The sequence below is a fragment of the Egretta garzetta genome, unplaced genomic scaffold (genome assembly GCF_000687185.1).
Source record: "Egretta garzetta isolate BGI_Z169 unplaced genomic scaffold, ASM68718v1 scaffold100, whole genome shotgun sequence".
NCBI classification, from domain to species: Eukaryota; Metazoa; Chordata; class Aves; order Pelecaniformes; family Ardeidae; genus Egretta; species Egretta garzetta.
The window spans coordinates 860536-879530 of NW_009258265.1; the positions used below are offsets into that span (position 1 = coordinate 860536).

The 18995-nt window shown below is 39.4% G+C and overlaps 1 protein-coding gene across 1 annotated transcript in view; it reads left to right on the plus strand.

Moving 5' to 3' along the window:
- Positions 1 to 207: 207 nt before the first annotated feature.
- The window catches only part of TANC2 (tetratricopeptide repeat, ankyrin repeat and coiled-coil containing 2), a 221631-nt gene continuing 202843 nt past the window's right edge, over positions 208 to 18995 (plus strand). The window contains 1 exon segment of the mRNA XM_035903288.1: positions 208 to 274. Coding sequence (XP_035759181.1) covers positions 208 to 274 — 67 coding nt within the window.

The following is an 18995-nucleotide window of genomic DNA, read 5'->3' on the forward strand; positions in this document are numbered from 1 at the left end:
CTATCGTTAGGCAACGTATTGGCAAAATAGCTTTCCATCATTCTAAATTTTTATCTTGTGTTTTTCACTTTCTTACACTTTCTCTGTAATGTTTTCCTGTTGACCAAATCTGAGTGTTGATTTTTTTTTTTTTTTGTTTTGTTTTTACATCTGTTGTTCTTTTGCTTTACACAGTTTTTGGGATACAGAAAGTGGAACAGGATCACCATGTTTCGTAACAGTCTCAAGATGCTTCTTACAGGAGGGAAGTCAAACCGCAAAAACAGGTCCAGTGGTAAGTAAATCTCAACTCTCGTGCATGTGTTTTATTTACAGGGTTGGAAAGTATTCCTTTTATGTGTGTTTTGGTCTTACTGGGTCTTTCTTCTTTTAATGAATAGATGTACTCAGTAGATCTTGTAGACTCAAAACATCATCTTAGTTCATTTTAATATTGTGCTGTAATTTAATATTTAAAAATACATTTTTAAATGAATAGACATGCATGTAAACCACAATCTGTTTTTATTGGGGAGATGAAGATGTGGGGAAAAACAAGTAATAGTTCTACATAATCCTGTAGTAAACTAACATCAAGGTTCATTTTTCAATTATAGAAATTAAGGAAATAATTTATTTTTTTTCCTTGAAAATGCCTGTGATAAGTTGTGGTAGTGAAATCTTCCTCATTACAGCAGTACTTGATAGCAGTAGCAATTTTTTTTCTTCTTTTTTTTTAAACAGGAGGGAGAGAGAGGAATGGGAAGAGATGGAATTAGGGAGAAATTGTCCGAATTTAGTCACCAGTTCTGTTAGTCCTCTTTTTCCATTATGCCAGGAAAGGAGTTTACAGTTAGCACTGGTTCATATGGCTTGGCCTGTCTGATCCGTGAAGGAGGTTAGGAGAGATTGTAACTGTGAAGCAAAACATTACAAAAATATTGGTATGCTTTGAAAACATTTTTATTTAACTTTTGTATTTATTTCCAAAACCGGAGAGCTGGCAGTGTAAGAGCTTTTAATTAGATCTTTCATGTTTCTTTTTAAAGCCATCTGGCAGCACATTTTGAATATTTTGGGATACAGTATTTATTTGTGCTTGTGCGTCTGTGTAAATAGCTCGTATGTATATTCCATGGGAAACCACGAGTGAAGATGCAGAGATACAACGGTGATAAAGGCAATAGAAAAAATGGGCTGCTTTCCCTTGGTTGAAACAATTTATTTCCTATTTCTTACAGTGCCAATTCTCCCCCTCTGCTGCCCTTAATATCTTACTACACCAGATTTTATTTGGGGAAGGGGAATGAAGTTTCTCAGCAGTATGGCTTCACTGTGTCCTGAAGTTGCCTTGTGGCAGCACTGACTTCGTTTTGGTCCTTGGACGTCAGTAATCTGTTAAGAGTCTGGTTTGTGGTGAGAGTCCCAGTTTGTGTTGGTTGGTCCTGAAGACGTTGGTCATGGAAAGCTTAAGCAGTGCATCGCGGTGTTGACTTCTTTGCGTTAGTTACTGTAATTAGTGTGTATCTCATATTTTGCAAAGATGCCCTTGGTAATTCGAGCCTGAGGTCGTGGTTGTCATTCACTGCTTTTATGAAGAAGATTCTCTTTCCTTATGAACTCCTTGGTCTTTTGTCACAGGAGTGGTTAATCTGAGGAAGGTACCTGCATAAAAAGATAAGTTGTTTTTGGGAAGACACACGAGCAGATGGCTCTGTCCTCTTGAGATTTTGTATCTCTGTGAAGTATCACATTTACAATTTAAAGCCCAGGAAAGTACAAGTCCCCTGGTGATAGTCACAGCCTTTGGAAAACTGTACATAGACAAATAATCTTAAATTGTGGTTTCTGTACAAAGCCGTACCTGTGTCAGATGTTCTGTTATCAGTCTCTAGTATTCCTTTTGGCTTATCTCCCAAAGCGATATTAAGGATCTTGTATATGCAGAGTCTTATGAATATGTGTTTCTTATTTTGTGAATGAAAAATGTCAGTTCTGGAATAACAAGATTTGATAGGGCTGTACTTGTGTCTTTGAGCCGAACGTGAAAGAGAGAGCTCTGCTTGGAAAACAACATGACATAAATAGTAAATAGTAGATGAGGTTTTCTCTAATGCCTAATGACTATACTGCATGTTTAATATAATTTATTGCAATTCTGCCTTTGAAATAAGTTTCTTTATTGAGAAGTTCTGTTTGGCATTCTTCAGGGGAGGAGAGGGAATAGAAAAAGGAGACGGTAAGGTTTGTTATATTAAGTGTCTAAATGGAAAATGTCCCTCCACTGGAAAATAATTTTTCAGATAAGTGTTAGTCTGTCAAACTGTAACATGACGCTAGATGCATTCATCGCTGCCTAGACTTTTTAATAAATATATTTAATTCTGTATTTCTTTGCAGTACAGTAAGGAAAAAACCCAGTAAATCTTCCATGTACATTTCTGTGTAGCATGCAGCGCTACAAGCCCAAAATTTGCTATATTTATTTGCTTTGCAATTCTGGCAAACTACAAATGTGATGCTTTAAAAGCTGATAAAAAGGAGAGTACTTATCTAGTAATATAGAGACGGAATTTGTCACCCTGTCACTGGCAGAGTAGTCCTTTGGTGCTGGTCTGAACAACTCAACTTGATACTCATCATCTGGTTTGCTTTGCTTTGCTTACCCTGAACCTCTGTGCTCCCTTTCTCTTCATCCTCCCTTCCTTCCCAGTCTCTCAGTATGCAAAGGAAAAGATCTGGAGGAATCCCCCCCCTCCCTCCCCCCAAATAAATGTACATTTAACAGCCAGGTTCAAGCCTTTCATTCCCTAGAACATGTTTGCATGGTGAGTGCGTACCTTCAGGTCACCTATGTGACTGTTACCTTCGCTGCTACAATTCTGTGGGGGCTGTTATTGTGGAGGCCTAAGTGGGACACTGGGGGTTCTGGATTTTCTTTTTTTTTTTTTTTTTTAGCCAAGTGCATTAAAAAGATTGGGTATTTATTGGATTTTTAAAATTACGTTTCTCATTAACAATATTTAGATTGCTAAATAGAAGTTGGAAATGGAGCTTCCCTGATGGTTTTGGTGCTCTGATTTGCTTTGTGGCCTCAGAAGCCGTTTCACTGCAGGAGAGTGTGATCTGGAGGGCAGAGCCAGGGGAGAGGGAGCACGAGCTGCCCGGACAGCAGAGGCAGATGTCTCCGGAACAACCTGTTTGCACAGGGAGACTCTAACCCAGAGCTACACCCATCCCTGGGAATTGGGAACAAACTCAAAATCCTAAATTGTGTGTTGTGAAAGTAATCTATTAGAGGTTTCAGGTCTGCTGTTGATTCACCTTCCACATAATGATTTTAAATTACGTAGGTAGGTGACCGACCGCCCACTTGGGTGTCTCTGGTGCGTGTGGGTTTGGATGAAATTGCAGTGTGTATCTTCATTTCCTATACTCCCGTCATTTTACATTCCAGTGCGGGAATAAACCTTTGAAGCAGAGTTAAAGGCATTGTAGGTTTTTTTTCTTGAGGAATCCAAGTGAGCACACTGGCCTTTGAAATTACTGTTCTTTGCAGTTTCTTTCGTTTGCAGTAACATAGTTAGCAAACAGGGTCAGTGAAGTCAAGCTAACAATTCCTAGATGTTGTGATGTGGTTTTGATAATTCTTCATGATTAAAAAGAACACTGGTAGTGGTAACAGTAAAATGCCTTCTTATTATTCCTCCTTCAGAAACTGCTGAGCAACTTTTCTAAAGAACTGTGGTTAAAATTTATTTTGACTCAGCTGGGGTGGTTTTTTTCTTTGGTACTGTTTATGGTATTGTGGTTCAGGAACACACAAAATATTTATAAAAGAAGAATACCAATTATGTGCCTATGAATGTACAGTTACATGCAGTAATGCCAATTCAAATAAATGAAATTCTACTGCAGCATCAGATTGTGTAATCTCCTGTGGTTAATTTTGTGTGTGTGTACTTTCAAAACTGTGCTGATAGGATTTCATAGCAGCGTACTGTATGCAGTGCAACTCTGTGCATGTGTATTTGTGCACATATTTAATCTCTTGTCTTAAAAATTCTCTTGTGACTCAAGGGCACTCAAGATACTTTACAGTAATGCCTCGAGGACGCATTATGCCTGCAATAGTATTTTGATTAGGCTGTGTTTTCCTCTGTTATGAACGGATATTCCACAAAGCTACCAGACAACAGTGTCTTTAAAGCTGAAATGTGATCCAAGTATAGTTACATATTGCCTTTATGTTTCTATTCTAAATTAATTTACAGAGGTATGCAGACATGTAAGTTTTCTAACTCAAAGTTTGTACGCAGGGCTAAATTTACCTAAAACTATGTTTGGTTTAAAACTTAAAAGAACTGTGCTTTGCTCCATTGTTTTATTCCTTCTGGCTGAAGATCCAGCACGATGATTGTGGCCAGGAGCCCTATGGCTAGGGCAAGCACTTGCATTAAAGCCTGCGGGCAGGCACTCCTGCCTGCTGCTGCTTGTCACAAATTTTTTTGAGGCTTCTCTCCCCATAGTTCAGCCCTTCCAGGGCAATTTTGTTCTGTTCTCTGAATCCAGAGACTATAAGGTACTCTATTGTTTTTATCTGCTCTATTAAGGACCCGTCTTATATTTATCTGCAGTTTGCTTGCTTATACTAAACATTCATTGATCTGGGTAGGTATTTAATGAGTTTACATCAGATCAATCCACTAATATATTCATTCCAGGATCATGTTAGTGAAATAAGCCTGTGTAATGGATCCGATCTTTCCACCTATTATAATTATCCTAGTTTGTTTTCCAAGCAGATGGACTATTTCCTTCTTACGTTATCGCATTAAATTAATACTACTGTAAGAGTTGAGATTCCCTTTAGGACCTAGTAAAATTCAGCTGCAAAACTGCACGTTTTATTTGGTTTTATATTTCTCTTCACTTTTTGAGGTGTAAGTCCAGGAATTTGTGCCTTTTATTTCTGGCGGAGGCTGAGGCAGATTCTTAAAGTACTCTTGTGTCTTTTTTTTTTTTTTTTTTTTTTGCATGTTAAATTTATCTGAGGCATGTAATCCTTTATAAACTAGCCCAAAGGGTCTGCCTTTTTCTTCTGAGTTAGTTAGGAATTGTATCTTACTTGTTCTTAACTGATACAATGCACACAATTTTTATCTCAAGCTTACCAGCTAGGACCCTGCCTGTCAGTCATAATATTTTTGGTGTAGCGTTTTTAAAACTGGTTCTTCTTTCCTGGTTTGGGGAGAGCCAATTACTTCTAACTTCCAATGTATTTATAGGGCCTTTTGGAACCTGCCACTTTATATTTTAATTCCAGGACAAAAAGAGCCCCTGTCAAATGCTCTTCTCTTTTGATTCTTGCCTTTCTAAGATAAAAGGCATTTCTGTGAAGGTCTCATCACTGCTTTGCCAGAACTCTATGCAGTTTCTTACCTATCTGATCTCTTTTGGAAGTCTAAGTCTAATTTTTACCCGAAAAGAGTTCTGGAGGGTCACAAATGCTTTTTGGATTTCATTTCTGAAAGAAATCGCTGAGTGATGAGATCCAGCTGGTGGGTCCTGTACACGCTGGGATAACTTAATTTAAGAAGGTATTAGAAATGAGATATTAAAAGACCTTTTAGACTTAGAGAATGTATTGTGGTACTGAATACCAAATGTGTCCACATGTTCAAGGTCTTCCATCCAAATAATAATTCAGACCATTTTCTTCCAAAAGCTTTGCTAGTTTTTCATAAATCTGTTTTTAAACAAGTCTAAAGTATGTGGACAAACCCATAGCCCCTCTGACCACAGTGAAGTCTTGGCCTTGAATTTATTAAGAATGAACTGACCCTTCCTGAAAGTTACATTTTTCATTTATGTAATTTAATGTATTTCTTCTTAGCAAGAAAATATATCTGGAAGATAATGTGTGTACATGTGCACACACGCACTCGTTTTTCATCTTAGTCAGGCATATTTATTTGGTCAGAATCTGTCTCATTCATATACCAAGTTCTCTTCCCAGACAAATAAAAGATGCTTGGACAATAAAGTTCCTGCTTCTCTCCTGCTCAGCTATCTTGGAATTCTAGCAGCTAGTGCCCATCTTATTCTAATATTTATTTCTCTACTTCTGATCCACAAATGCCCTTTTTTTTTTTTTTTTTTTTTTTTAATAACGCTACAGGTGTTAACCTAACTTCCCTCATAGCTCGTAAAAAATTCTTATTTGACAGGTCTCTTCAGTCCTTTACTGTGTTTATAATTTTTTTTCATTAATTGACTCAACCCTTCCACTAGAGTTTATCAACCTGTATTGTTTTATGCTTCTGCGTGTGAGTGTATGGGGGGAACCGGGGATAATGCAGCTCTGTCAGCCAAAGCCTTGCCAATATTTTCACAAATTTGAACATCACCAGCTGTAACAACAAGAGTGTTGACTAAGGCTGCTTCCATCCTGTTATGAGTAACAAGCAGTGGATATCCTCACCCCACCTCTTGTGTTTCCAGAGCCCTAAAAGTGACTTCATTACCTGAAGCACCATTCAGTGAGTTTTCTTTCCACAACCTTTTTGTGGCTTTTTCCACTGTCTTGAGATTTAATTTATTGCTTTATTCTTTATCTGTTTTGCGCTTATCAAATACAGACGTATATGCTAATCTTCTTCTGGAGAGGGATTTTTAGTCCTTTCTGGTATTTTCTGATTGTCATGTCATGGTGTTACATGGTATTCTTAAATGATTTGCATATGCAGAGTTTTTGAGAGCCATATCTTAAGCCTTCCTCCTTGCCTCAACCCTCTCCTTCTAACTTCTTGTGGTACACTTACAAAACTTTTTTCTTTGCCCCGTTTTCAAACTTTACACTATGCCTTTCCTCCACTTTTCTCAACGTTTCAGCCCACCAGATTACTGCATTTTACTGCGTTAGTTCTGGAATCTGGAATGGTTCAATTTCTTATGCTTTCTTTGAGATAAATCTTCTTGAATACTCATAATCTTGTAGTTCTCCTCAGTATTGCCAAGTTTTTGGCTTCATATTTTGTGAGGGAATTGGAAGAATGCCATATTTCTTAATGTCTGATTTTTTTTTTTTTATTTTTTTTTTTTTATGATAGGTCAGTATCGCTGTCTTTTAGGCTCTTTATAATGAGGCTTAAATTTTGGGGAATCCTAAATCCTTTTTCCCCACTCACATACTGTTCTCTTCAGTATGTAACAACGTTTGAAAGTCAGGCCCTGTGTATCATGTATATTTACTGTTTTAATACAGGTGCAGTTCTTATTTAGTTCCTCCCTTTTCATTAAAGTAGCCTGTATTGGAGCTTGAAATGTTCTTTTTTTGTTCCCCCCCACCAAAATGAGTGAAAGAATCTTTAGGCTCTGTCCCATTTGTTCAAAAAGGTTAAGTTGTAAAATTAGGTACATGGGTTTGGGAAGGCGAGAGAAAAATGGTTGATACATTTCTTCTATGCTGATTGCTGTATCTGTTGCAAATGGCTAAAAAAGAGAGGGAGGCATACCCCGAGTATTGGACAGGATTGTCTCCTTTATAGCTGCTGGGAGCTAGTGCTTTTTCTTTTGCTGTTTCCCCATTTTCTATTTCTATCAGTGCATCTACAAGCACTCCTTTTTCCTCAGCCATGCACATCTTATTTTTCAGACATACTCCTACTTGATGGGTTTCGTCCAGATTTATCTCTAGGTCAGCGGGCCCATTCTCAAGTTCTTCTGTATCGGCTTTAATCCTTCTCAAACCTTTCCCTTCATTAGCGATTCTAGAGATCTGATTGCTGAGATTAATTCATCGAAGTCCCTTCCAATAGCAGGGGCTGATTTGTCCTCCTGCTCCACTCTGAATGCTGCTTCCATTACGGCAGCCATCTCCCCTTCTGCTGTCCTCGTATGTTGTTCGGAGCTCTTTAACCTCCAGAGAGTTTCTTCAAGGGAAAAGAAAAAGGCTTTTTAAACCAGTCCTTTATGTGGGCATCCTTTCTGCAAACAAGGGAATTGATTTTTGAAATTAAAGGGCTCAGGGAGTGGTAATGTTTGCAGGTTGTGCCATTTCCCCTTCAGAGCTCTGCCCTTAGGTAGTGGTCGGCTCCCCTGTGCCATCCACCACCTTTTCTCTCTCCAGACTTACCTGGAAGCCTTCACTGTCCGTGCTTGGTTTTGGGCTGTCAGAAACTACAGAAGCAATGATTTGCCTTTGTAGATTATGTGTAATGCTTGCCATTGAGTGTTGTACTGGCAGAAAGCAGTATTTGACTGGAGCTCATGGAATTCAGTGGTCTTCTGGATAAGCTTTGATTTCATGCAGGAATGAGCAAGATGAGAAAGCAAGGGGTGCTGGTGAGGGATGTCTGGGGCTGCCAGCATAGCTGTGGAAGCTGCTCTTGTTTCTGGCTATAGAAGGAAGGTAGGAGGCTTGGAAGAAAAGAGGGAAGCATCATGTTGGGAGTATCTGTCTTCCTCATTACATGGTGTTTGTTTCTACTGCATTTGCCCACAGTTTTAATGGAGCTGCATAGTGAATATAGTAAATTTTTAGAGAGAATTTTAAAATTTCCTTTTAGATCCTCTTTTTTTTGTCAAAAAGGGATTTTTGTAAGCAGAACTGTTCAGTTGTGCAACCTAGCAGCTTTAATCCCTGTTGACTAACTGCTGAATGCTGCTTAAAGAACACAACTGGCTTTTTGCCGTACTGATATCTGCTAATAAACCTTTAAAGAGCTTTGAACAGGCTCTTCACGCAAAGGATATCAGTGTACATAGTGTTGTGTGAAAGCTGTAATAAGGCTGTTACGAACTGGAGCTCCCCAGTCATTCTCCAGATGCTTTCCACCAGAGCTCGCTTCTGGCATCTCTGTATCTTCACAGGAGAGTGTAGGAAGCTGGAAGGTATGTGCCAAGGAGCATGAGAAGGTCACTGGGGACTGGGAGAAGGCAAGCATTACACCCATCTAAGGGAAACGAGGGGTCTGGGGAAATACAGACTTGACAGCCTCGGCTCAGTCACGGGAAAAATTATGAAGACTGCTTCAAAGCCATTTCTAGGCATGAAAGACAAGAAGGTCATTGGGAAAAGCTGACACAGAAAGATCTATCAAGTTACAAATTGTGCTTGAGCAGCCTGGTTGCCTTCAGTGATGAAGTGACTGCCTCTGCAGATGGGAACGTGGTGGTGGACACAGCTTACACCTCCTTTAGCAAGGCTTTCAACACCGTCTGTAAGACCCTTGGGGCCAGCTGGAGGGGATGCGGGCTAGATAGATGGACTGCAGCCTGAGAGGAAAGCTGACTGGATTGCCAGGCTGAAAGGAGAGTGATCAAAAGTTCAAAGTCATAACTGGTGGCCAGTTATGAGGAGCATTTGTCAGGGGTTGATACTGGTGCCAGCAGTATATAGCATCTTTAGCAACAGGCTGGACAGGGGATGGAGTCAGAATCATTGTACTGCGTACTACGTGAGTCAACAAGTTGAGCTTTAAAAGGCAATACAGCATAGGTGCTAAGCAAATCAAAAGCATCAGTTCTGTTACTAAAAATTTTTGGGGCTAAGGAAAGAAATATATCAGTATACTATTACAGTCAGACTGTAGCAACACAGGTATGTAAGGGGAACAGAATAAAATACGTATATTCTGTGTCTTTTTGGATACATCTGGGATTTCATGGTGGTGTTCACACGTACTAGTGGGCATGTAATAGCCTTACTCTTGCTGAACCAGTAGAGGGAGTAGAAGTTTTCTGAGAAATCGTGTATCAAAAGCTATGCTGAAATGCACCATGGTGCTATGCAAAGGAGATAAAGTCACATTTTTCCGTGTCAAATGACCTTGCCTTCTCTCATTCCTCAAAGAAAAAAGTTTTCTCATCTACAGTTCAAAAAGAATAAGCATGCTTGCTTCCAAAGAAAGTAACATAATCAATTTGAGGGATTTGTTAAGCCAGACTGTTGGGAAAGTGGAATGTCCTTTCCAGGATGCCTGAGGAAACCTTAATGGCTGTATCTACATTAGTTTATAGACTAATCTACATTACAATATAGACAAGACAATTAAGAACAAAAGTTTGTATCTGTGCATTCAAGTGTTTCATCTGTAACATCAGTAGTGTCTAATGATTGATCTTTGCCTTCTCTACTGGAACAAGCCTACCCCAGTTCTTAGGTAAGCAACAAACTTGGATTCCTTAACTTTACAGATGATTTAAACAAAATGAATAATCTCATCTGTAAAAATGGATTTCTGTTTTTTATACAAGCAAACTAAAAGTAATGTTATTCACAATTCTGGAAGCTTATTAAGTATTAAATGTTTCTAAATAAAGAAATTGTTTTAGAAATATTCAACACTTGCATGTTTATTTTTTGTCATTTTACCTCAGCGTGCTGAACGTCTATTTTCTTGTAATCAGAACTTGATGTGGCACAAAACTAATCAAACATTTTCACGTGCAGGAGAAATAATTAAAATGGAGAAAAGTTTAAGCTAAGTATCAGGCTTTGTATTTTTGTTCTTTTTGAATGTTGAAACTGTTATTTCTGTTTGCAGTGAAATTCTGCCTGCAATGATTTCAAATTAATTGATGTCAATCATAGAAAGCTGTAGGTAATTTCCTTTACTAATTAGCCTGTGAATTTTCACATCACATGGCTTGGCACAATTTCAAGAAGATTTTCCAAGCAATGAATGACATCGGTAGATGAACTGGGCGGATCTCTTTCTCATCATAGAGCATGCAAGTGTGCAGTACTGCAGCAGGTGAGTTGAATTCATCTTCTAAGAATGAATTCAGCTCTTTGCGAAATGTTCTTTCAAGGTGGCTTTTCACAACTTTTAGTACTAAATTTAGCTTCTTTGGAGTCTGTGTTGTCAAGAGGTTTGTGAAAGGCTTATACTTCAGTGTCTTTTCTCTGATTAACTTGTAGGAATAAGTTCAATGAGACCACAAGAGAATAATCTTTTAGCAGCAATATATAATTTTCTTTATGTAGCATAGGTAATACAAGGAATATAAACTAGAAACTTTGAGTGGCAGAGCATGTGGCACGGATGCTTGCAAGGCAGAAATCGTGCTTTTTGTACTCAGGGAGGAGGAAGGAAGGTTTTTCTAGGTATCCTTTTAATATTATAAAATAGCGTGGAGAGAAGAAATATTAATTGCTGTACGGGATGGATGGAGTCCGTATTCCCCGTTCCATTATAAAATCTCCGAGTGCAAAATAAGCCTCTTGTCTCATAATTTCATTTTGTGTTTAAGCTTCTAAATGTGATGATAAAAGCCAAGATGAGACTGTAACTGGATGGTGGAAGGTGTTATGAAGTTGTTACTTTATTGAATTTCATTTTCAGTATGTTTGATTTTTCAACTATCCAGTTATAAAGTAAGCAGCAAAGAATATAGAAGAAGATGGATGAGGTGTGATGGCCAGGAGAGTTGTAGTTATTGCTCTGAGAGAAGCATCAGAATACCCCCGTATGTCAGAGCCAGCTCTGAGTGGAGAGATTGATGTACTCTTTGGCTATACGGCCAGCTGACGTTGCGTCCCAAGGTGATTCTAGCTTGATCAGATCCAAAATGCTAACCGTGACGAGCTGCTGTTGTGGTAGGAGTAGAAGCAGCTTTAGCAAAAGTATGTCACAGGATCGTGAGGAACTTTCTGGGACTTCACAGTACTGCTTGTTTTTTTTATTTAATTTTGGTATTTAATCACAGTTAAGAAACAATCTGCATTTTTGTAACCTTTCACAAGAAGGGAGGAATCTTAGGAAACTGCGCGCTGATTCTGTGCTCCATGTGCAAAACATTCTTTGGATATCAAGTGCTTCTGCGCCAGCTGGAAGTGTTCTCTCTTGCAGTGCGGTAGGAGTATTCCCAAACAAAATGAAACAAAGCCTGTGTCATGAATTATTTTTTATTTCTTTGATAAACGAAAGGTCATGTTGCTAGATGCTGCAAGAGGTACATGGATTGCAGCGAGTTACCACTCGGGGCCAGGCCAACGCTGCCTGTGGCTGCTCAGAGTATGCTGTTACAAAGATGACTGAGCCTCTTCGCTTGAAGCGCTGCTGGTTTTGTGTACGTACCCGCTCACTGGATCCCTGGTGTCCTTTCACTCTTTGGAGCACAACTAGAGGGCAAACCTTGCCTGTTCTTCTGGTCTGCAGTGGGTGTATTTTGAAGAGGTTGGTTTGTCTTCAGTGCGGTCTCCAGAGAGCTGAACCCTCTGGCCTTAAGCGTCTGTTAACCAGATCCATTTTTATCACATTCTCCTCAGTATTATTAATCCTTCAGAGTCTAAGCATGCCTTTACTTAAATTTCCACCAAAGACGTGGCATTTTTCTGTATCACAATTTTTTTCAGTACCTAAAGATAAATATTATTTATATTCAGTGTGACTTATCCCGGGGAAGCATTGATACAGATTCTTCCATTTGTTTATTACATTGACAGATGTTGCAACCATATCGCTCCATCCCAGACTTATATTCCAGGTATGATTCATACTTTTATTTTTGAGGGATTTTTGTGTGCTTAGTATTGGCCAGCTTATGTAAAACCTTCTGAACTATAGTGACTTGTTCTAACGCATGATGTATACAAATACAACTCAGTAAAGGTTAAAGTCATCTCCCTTCTCCTGCATCCTCTTCCCAGCCTCCAGGGTTTTTCTATGGCTTTTTTAATGTGGTTTTTGCAGCTCCCAGTTCAGCACTATGCATGTAAAGTTACTGGGTTTGCATACACGGAGATAAACAAGACATAAGTTTGACTTCATTCATATGAGCTTCCCTTTGATGCATGAACTACCTGTACTAAGTGTTGGCAAATCAATGTCTGTAACATGGTTATTACATTCTCTTTATTGGAGTTGCACTTGCTCTTTCTTTTTTCCTTAAGGAAGAGTAAGTGTCTAGTACTTACTAATATTTTGATGGAAAAATTATCTTTTCTTCATAAGAGGATTGATTTCTAAGCTGTCATCTCTTTAGAACTTTATCTTCTTCAGACTGTTCCTGACTAAACTCTCTCAACATGCATATGAGGACTTCTTTTTTTAATATTGGATATATTTTTAGATAACCCAGGGATAATTTTTGCCCAAGCTTCCATTTTTAAATGACCTACTTGAGGCAATTGTGGAACTTTTTGCTGCAAGATATTTCTGATGTGGAAGGATTTAATTTTCCTTTTATATCGTTGTTTTCTTCTTGAGGATGTGATCGGTATAGAAACTGACCCATTCTCTCTTAGTGTACAACCCCCCACCCCCCCAGATCTAAGCAAATTTAGGGATGTGGTTTTACAAGAAGCTTTGTCAGGGTGTCCAGATCTTAGCAGAAGGTGGTTTGGGTCATTTCAGCAGGTTTGAAAATCAGCATCTTCTTTTAGGTGAATTATGACAAAGTGGTTCATGAAGCCATGTGTATACTATCAGCCACCAGCTCCCCTCTGACACCCCTGTTACTAATTGCCAACAGATAAAAAATAATCATCTGGTGAACTGGATTTGCAGTTGCTTCTTCAAGTAAGAAATGAAGATCATGGATTATCTCATGATTCCAATATACCAATTTAAAAAGAGGCATTTAATTTATATTTGAATTGTCTTTTGTTACAAGCTCAAGTGAAGTATTAATATGTGAATTTATTTTCACACTCAATACAAATTAGTCTGCTTTTAATTTATATTGAAACACTTTTCATTGATACCACAAGAATTAATAGTGCATTTAGATGATTCATTTGTCATGATGTTCTTGTCTGATTTTTAAATGATCGAGTCATCTGCTTACACTTCTTTTTTAAAGTATTCCTTGAAGTTGTTCTCAGTGAAATATCTTTCTGATCACTGAGTTACCAACACTGTTTTATTAAAAGCAATAAAAGGCTACAGAAAGCATTCTTGGTGGTGTTTCTGCACTTTCTTTTGTTTAGAAATTCAAGTTCAAAACTGCATCTGTATTTTTAATTAGTATCTTGCATGAACAAAATTTGTTTGAAAGTTTAAAACAGTGCTGTGTTATTAAATACAGACATCTAGGAAGACTTCAGTTGATCAAAGTTCTAAAATGTAAGAAAAATTTGAATTCTAGGTGTCTATAATCATCACAGCTGCCTTTTAGTACTGTCTGCTGATCCACATGGCTGATAAATGATCCTTAGCTAGGAAATGTTGCCCTGAAAGCTGACCTGCAAGATAAAAGCCCACTAACAGTTTATAAGCTGAATATCCAGCTATTATTTATCTTCTCTTTATTGACAATTAAACAAAACAGGAACTTTTTGCTCACTGCATGTGCCCGAGACGCATCCTTGCTATTAAATGGAGACATTTGTCTCTGCTGGTTGTTCTTTGTGCGACCAGCAAAGTTTACCTCTTTTCTTGATGCACTCCAGAGAGACGATCATCACTTCAAAATACGTGTGAAGTCATGAAAATAAAACTTCTTCCTTTATTTTCTGAAGCGTCTCGGGAGGGAGTGTGCTGTTTATTCCTACCCGTTCAGCATCGCACTTGGGAGAGGCTGAGACAGGCTGACAGCAGGAGCCGCACCTGAAAGCACTTCAGTAAAATGAGGGCACAGTGAGACAAAAATCAAATGAAACAGAGGCTACTTCATAAGTACATAATGACAGTGAAGCAGGCCTTGTCATAAGAATTTGCTTATTAATTCAAGTCAGTTTTCTTAATTTTCTTCCTGTTTTCCCAAGAGAAGTATTTCCCACACTGCGTGTCATAGCAGTGTTACAGTTGCGGAAAGATACGGTGCACTGACTTTGAGCTTTTTGATTTTATATTTATAAACCCATATTTTTAACCAAACAGGGATGGCTGGTTGTGTGACAACCTTAAACTGAAAGAGTAATTTTCATTTTACTAAACAAATTGATCCAATTTTTAATATAAATTCTTCAGATGCGGGCCATTTTAAAAAAAGTATTTTTAACTTCACTTTTGTGAGATTTTCTGGGAGTTCTTAAATACCAAATGAGGAGGAGTACGTAGGCTTCTCGGGCACTTCTGACAATCCTGTTGTGTGATACCTGCATTCTTAAGTGACTAGATTAGATTAATTTGAAAGCTGGCCTTCTACCTAGTTCCTTTTAAATTCATTAGGATAACAAGAAAGAAAAGTATATTCTGGAAAATTAAAGAAGTACAAGAGGTTAATGGCAACTTTGGGTTTTTTCTTTCTTTTCAAGACAGAAAGTCTGTTAGTATTTTGTAACTATACTTGGCAACAGTAATGATTTATCACAGGGTGCTTTTTCCAAATGTGTCTCTTCAGGACACTGTGCATGAAAGAAATCCAGGCGGCTGGCCTGGCTCCAGCTTCTCCAGCAGAGAGAATGAATAACGTAGCAGCTCAGGGCCAGGGAGCCCGATTAATCTCCTGTGAAGGGAAGAGGTCTTTGGGCTTTGGAGGGGAGAAGCCAGGGAGAAAGGAGACCGGTAGATGCGCCTTGGCTATGTGCAAGGTATCCTTCTGGCTTCTGCTGCTGCTGGCAGCGTTGCCTTTGCCATGTGCTGTGGATAAAACAGTGTTGACAACGGGGAGGATGGCTTGGCCATTCGTCATGGCCAGTACAGCAAGAAGAGAACATTGTGAAAGAGCTCCTGCCTTTTACTTCCTTAATTGTAAAAGCCCCTTTCAGTGAGTACGTGTAAGCTTCCTTGAGTAAATACTGTGTACTCTCAAAGATGCCCACTGATCTTGGCTGCAGATTTGATCGAGGATTAAAGGACTTCTCCACGGAGCACAGTTTCTTTATGCTGATGCTTTACTTGCCCTGTATTTGCAGGTAAGTTGTATTTGCTGAAGTCTGTTGGCTGAATCCTAGAGATGAGTGTCTCTGTAACAGGGAATGGCTCCCTCTTACTTCTGAATTGGAGGTGTCTGAAGAAATATGATAGGGGTTTTTTTTTTTAAACTTTACAGGCAGCTGGTTTGCAAGCAGTTCTAAGTAAGAATTATAATTAAGGTGATGGTGGACCTACATTAACTTGTTCTTCTCTTGAGGTGCATATGAATTTCTTGTTAGGTATGAACAAAAAAATTCATAATTATCAAGCAACCAGGACATTCTTGACATAAAAGTTACTTTTTACCTTGCCGCCTTCTTTTCTTTTCCTTATGATCTAACTAGTGTGTATTCCTTGTTAATATGGTATTTAGCATATTTGTGAAGTTACAACCAACTTAGAGTTAAAGCAGCATTGCAGAGTTCTCCAAAGTCTTAATGTTTTTAATAAATTTTAATGAATTGTCCCTACTCTTCGTGTACGTTAAAACTAATTTTAAATTTCCAATGCATTTTCCAGCATTAGAAGTCAGTAATATTTCATTATGTTACACATTTGTTTGTGCTCATCATGTGTTCTCTTTGCAGTATAAACGCTCAGTCACATGAGCAGTTTTTCAGGCTGGAAGTGTTTTTTCTAATCAGTGAGTGTCTTTGTGCTGTGGTACTTGGTTTTGGTTGGGCAGTAACATAAAATATGTATAAAATAAAGGCAACAAAGAGGTAAACCTGTAAAAATAATCCATTTTCTTGATACAGATTATACCAATTCACCGAACGTCCTCTCTGAAAATGAGCTCAAAACCCCATCTCCTAATTTAACCTGTACATTCCAGAAAATGTTATGATTTTCGGATACTGATGTGAGCTGTGAGACAGGAGAGAAGCCAAGAAACCTTTGCCAAGAGCGGTTTGCTGCCAGCTTGCTTGTACTCAAAGACCCCTTTTATTTCCTGCCACGTAATACTGATACTAAAATTTCAGCCGTTACTTATGTGCATCAGTAATACTGGGAATGTTCATAAAATGTGGAAGGTGACTTTTGCAGTAATTTAATGGAGCGTCAATAAAGTGCAGGCTGAGATGACACTGGGGCTTTCTTCATGCAGTGTCCCAGGCCTCTGCAACCCTTGGGCAAATCAGTAGCCCGTAGTTTGGGCACATCTGCTCAGCAAAACTGATGGAAAGAGGAGGCAGATAACTTCCATAAAAGTGAGATCTGAAAAAGTTCCTGAGCTGCCGGTGTGTGAAGTGCTTAATAATTGAGGAGCCTTAATAATGAGGAGCCACACCACTATGGTTATTTTTAAGAAGTAATTAAATCTCTGTAAATCCGCCTTATGTATAAAAATCTTAACACAGCGATCTAATTTCCTGTTTAATTTTGAAAACAGGTTTCACGTTAAAAATTACGTATACAAACTTACATTACAGACTTCCAAAGGGGAGGTTGAGATGAAGCTTGCTTTCTGAATTGGATGTGTAGGCTTGAGCAGCAGGCGTGGGTTTACGTGCTCCCGTGGCGGCAGTGCCACGTACCAAACCAGGAGCTTGCCGGGGTGGTCACCAAGAAGTCCCTGAGTCTCCTCCTAGCGCAGTGAGTAGCAATCCAGGGCTGTCTTGCAGAAGGGAGGAGGGGGAAAGGATCTTTAAAACATGCATTGAACTGGATTGGTAGGTGTGAAAAGGACACACAAGAGTGCTGCTGATGTTTTAAACGCTGTGTTGTCACCTTTCGGTTGTTTGCAGTAAGCTATAAAAAGGAAGAAGGTGAATACTAAAAAGGTACTTAAGATTAACCACTAAGAATTTGTTTAAAATGTTTTTCTGTATAGAGAAGCCTACTCAGAAGTTTTCAGTGTCATTTTTCTAGACTTGGGGCAGTTTTAAACAGCAGTTTAGAGTGAAACCTGGCCGTACAATGTGTAGTACTGAGCCATAGCTGAGGTGTGTTGTGGGACAGCATAGTGATTAACCCACAAAACAGGTAATCGAGTTAAGTGATGATCAAAACTTAATTGTATATTACTATACTTCAGTACACTACCCAGAGACAACTTATTTTTAAATGGGGGTGATCTCAATCGAAAGGAAGGCTGATGCCCGCTGCAGCAAAGAGCTCGCTAACGGCTTTATGGTAACTTGCTGGCAAAGAGAGCGTCTGCCCTCCTGTTAGCTCTTACCTTGGACTAATTATTACATTGAATTGGTACAAAAGGTAACAGAACTCTACAAATTATTTTTCAGTCTGAAAGAGGTCAGAATAACTTTGTGTTTTATTCTCTTTAGTGCTACCTGTGACTGTCTTTTAACTTGAAACCAAAGGGGTGATATGTAATGGATGAGAGTTAAAAGGAAATCAAAGCTTCAAAAGAGAAAAAGATTTTCTGTTGGGTGGTAATAAATGGCTGGTGATGACCTGAGTGCTGGGAGAGGAGGCATCCAAGCAGGAAAGTCAGTGTTGCACTGAAGGAAGGAGAAAATTTATCTTTCATGTGGAGACACGTGTGTAATGGTGGACAAAGGATTCTTACCAAATAGCATTTGTATAAAGAACATATGGCAAGTGTATGTTGACATAAGTGACCATGCTTCTAATGGGCAAAAGCTGATTAGCAGATGGGTGTAAAATGAACGCCCTGCACCGTCTTGTGCTCTCACAGCAGGTCCATAGTCATTGAGTTCAACAGGAGGCCAGCTCCTAAATTTCTGCATCAGGTGATCACTGTTACGCGTGTAGCCCCTAAACCTCCAGATTCTGCTCCTGAGAGACCGGGCACCTTTGCAAACCTCAGCCACGGTGAAATAAGTGGCTGCTCTTGGAGCTGACGGCTGTTGCCTGCACCCTGCTCCTTGAAAGCTTGGCAAGCTGAGGCAAGTAGGCTCCAAGCACCCCAAGAGTCCCAGCTGATGGAAATGCCACTTCATGCGTCAGAAGTTGGGAGGCCAGAGATTTTTCTAACTTGGAAACACTGGGACATGTCCAGAGAAGGGCAACGAAGCTGCGGAGGGATTTGAAGCCCCAGGCTGCTGGGGAGCGGCTGGGGGAGCTGGGGGGGTTCAGCCTGGAGCAGAGGAGGCTGAGGGGAGCCCTCATCGCTCCCTACAACTGCCTGACAGGAGGGGGGAGCTGGGGGGGATCGGGCTCTGCTCCCAGGGAACGGGCGATGGGACGAGGGGAAACGGCCTCAAGTTGTGCCAGGGCAGG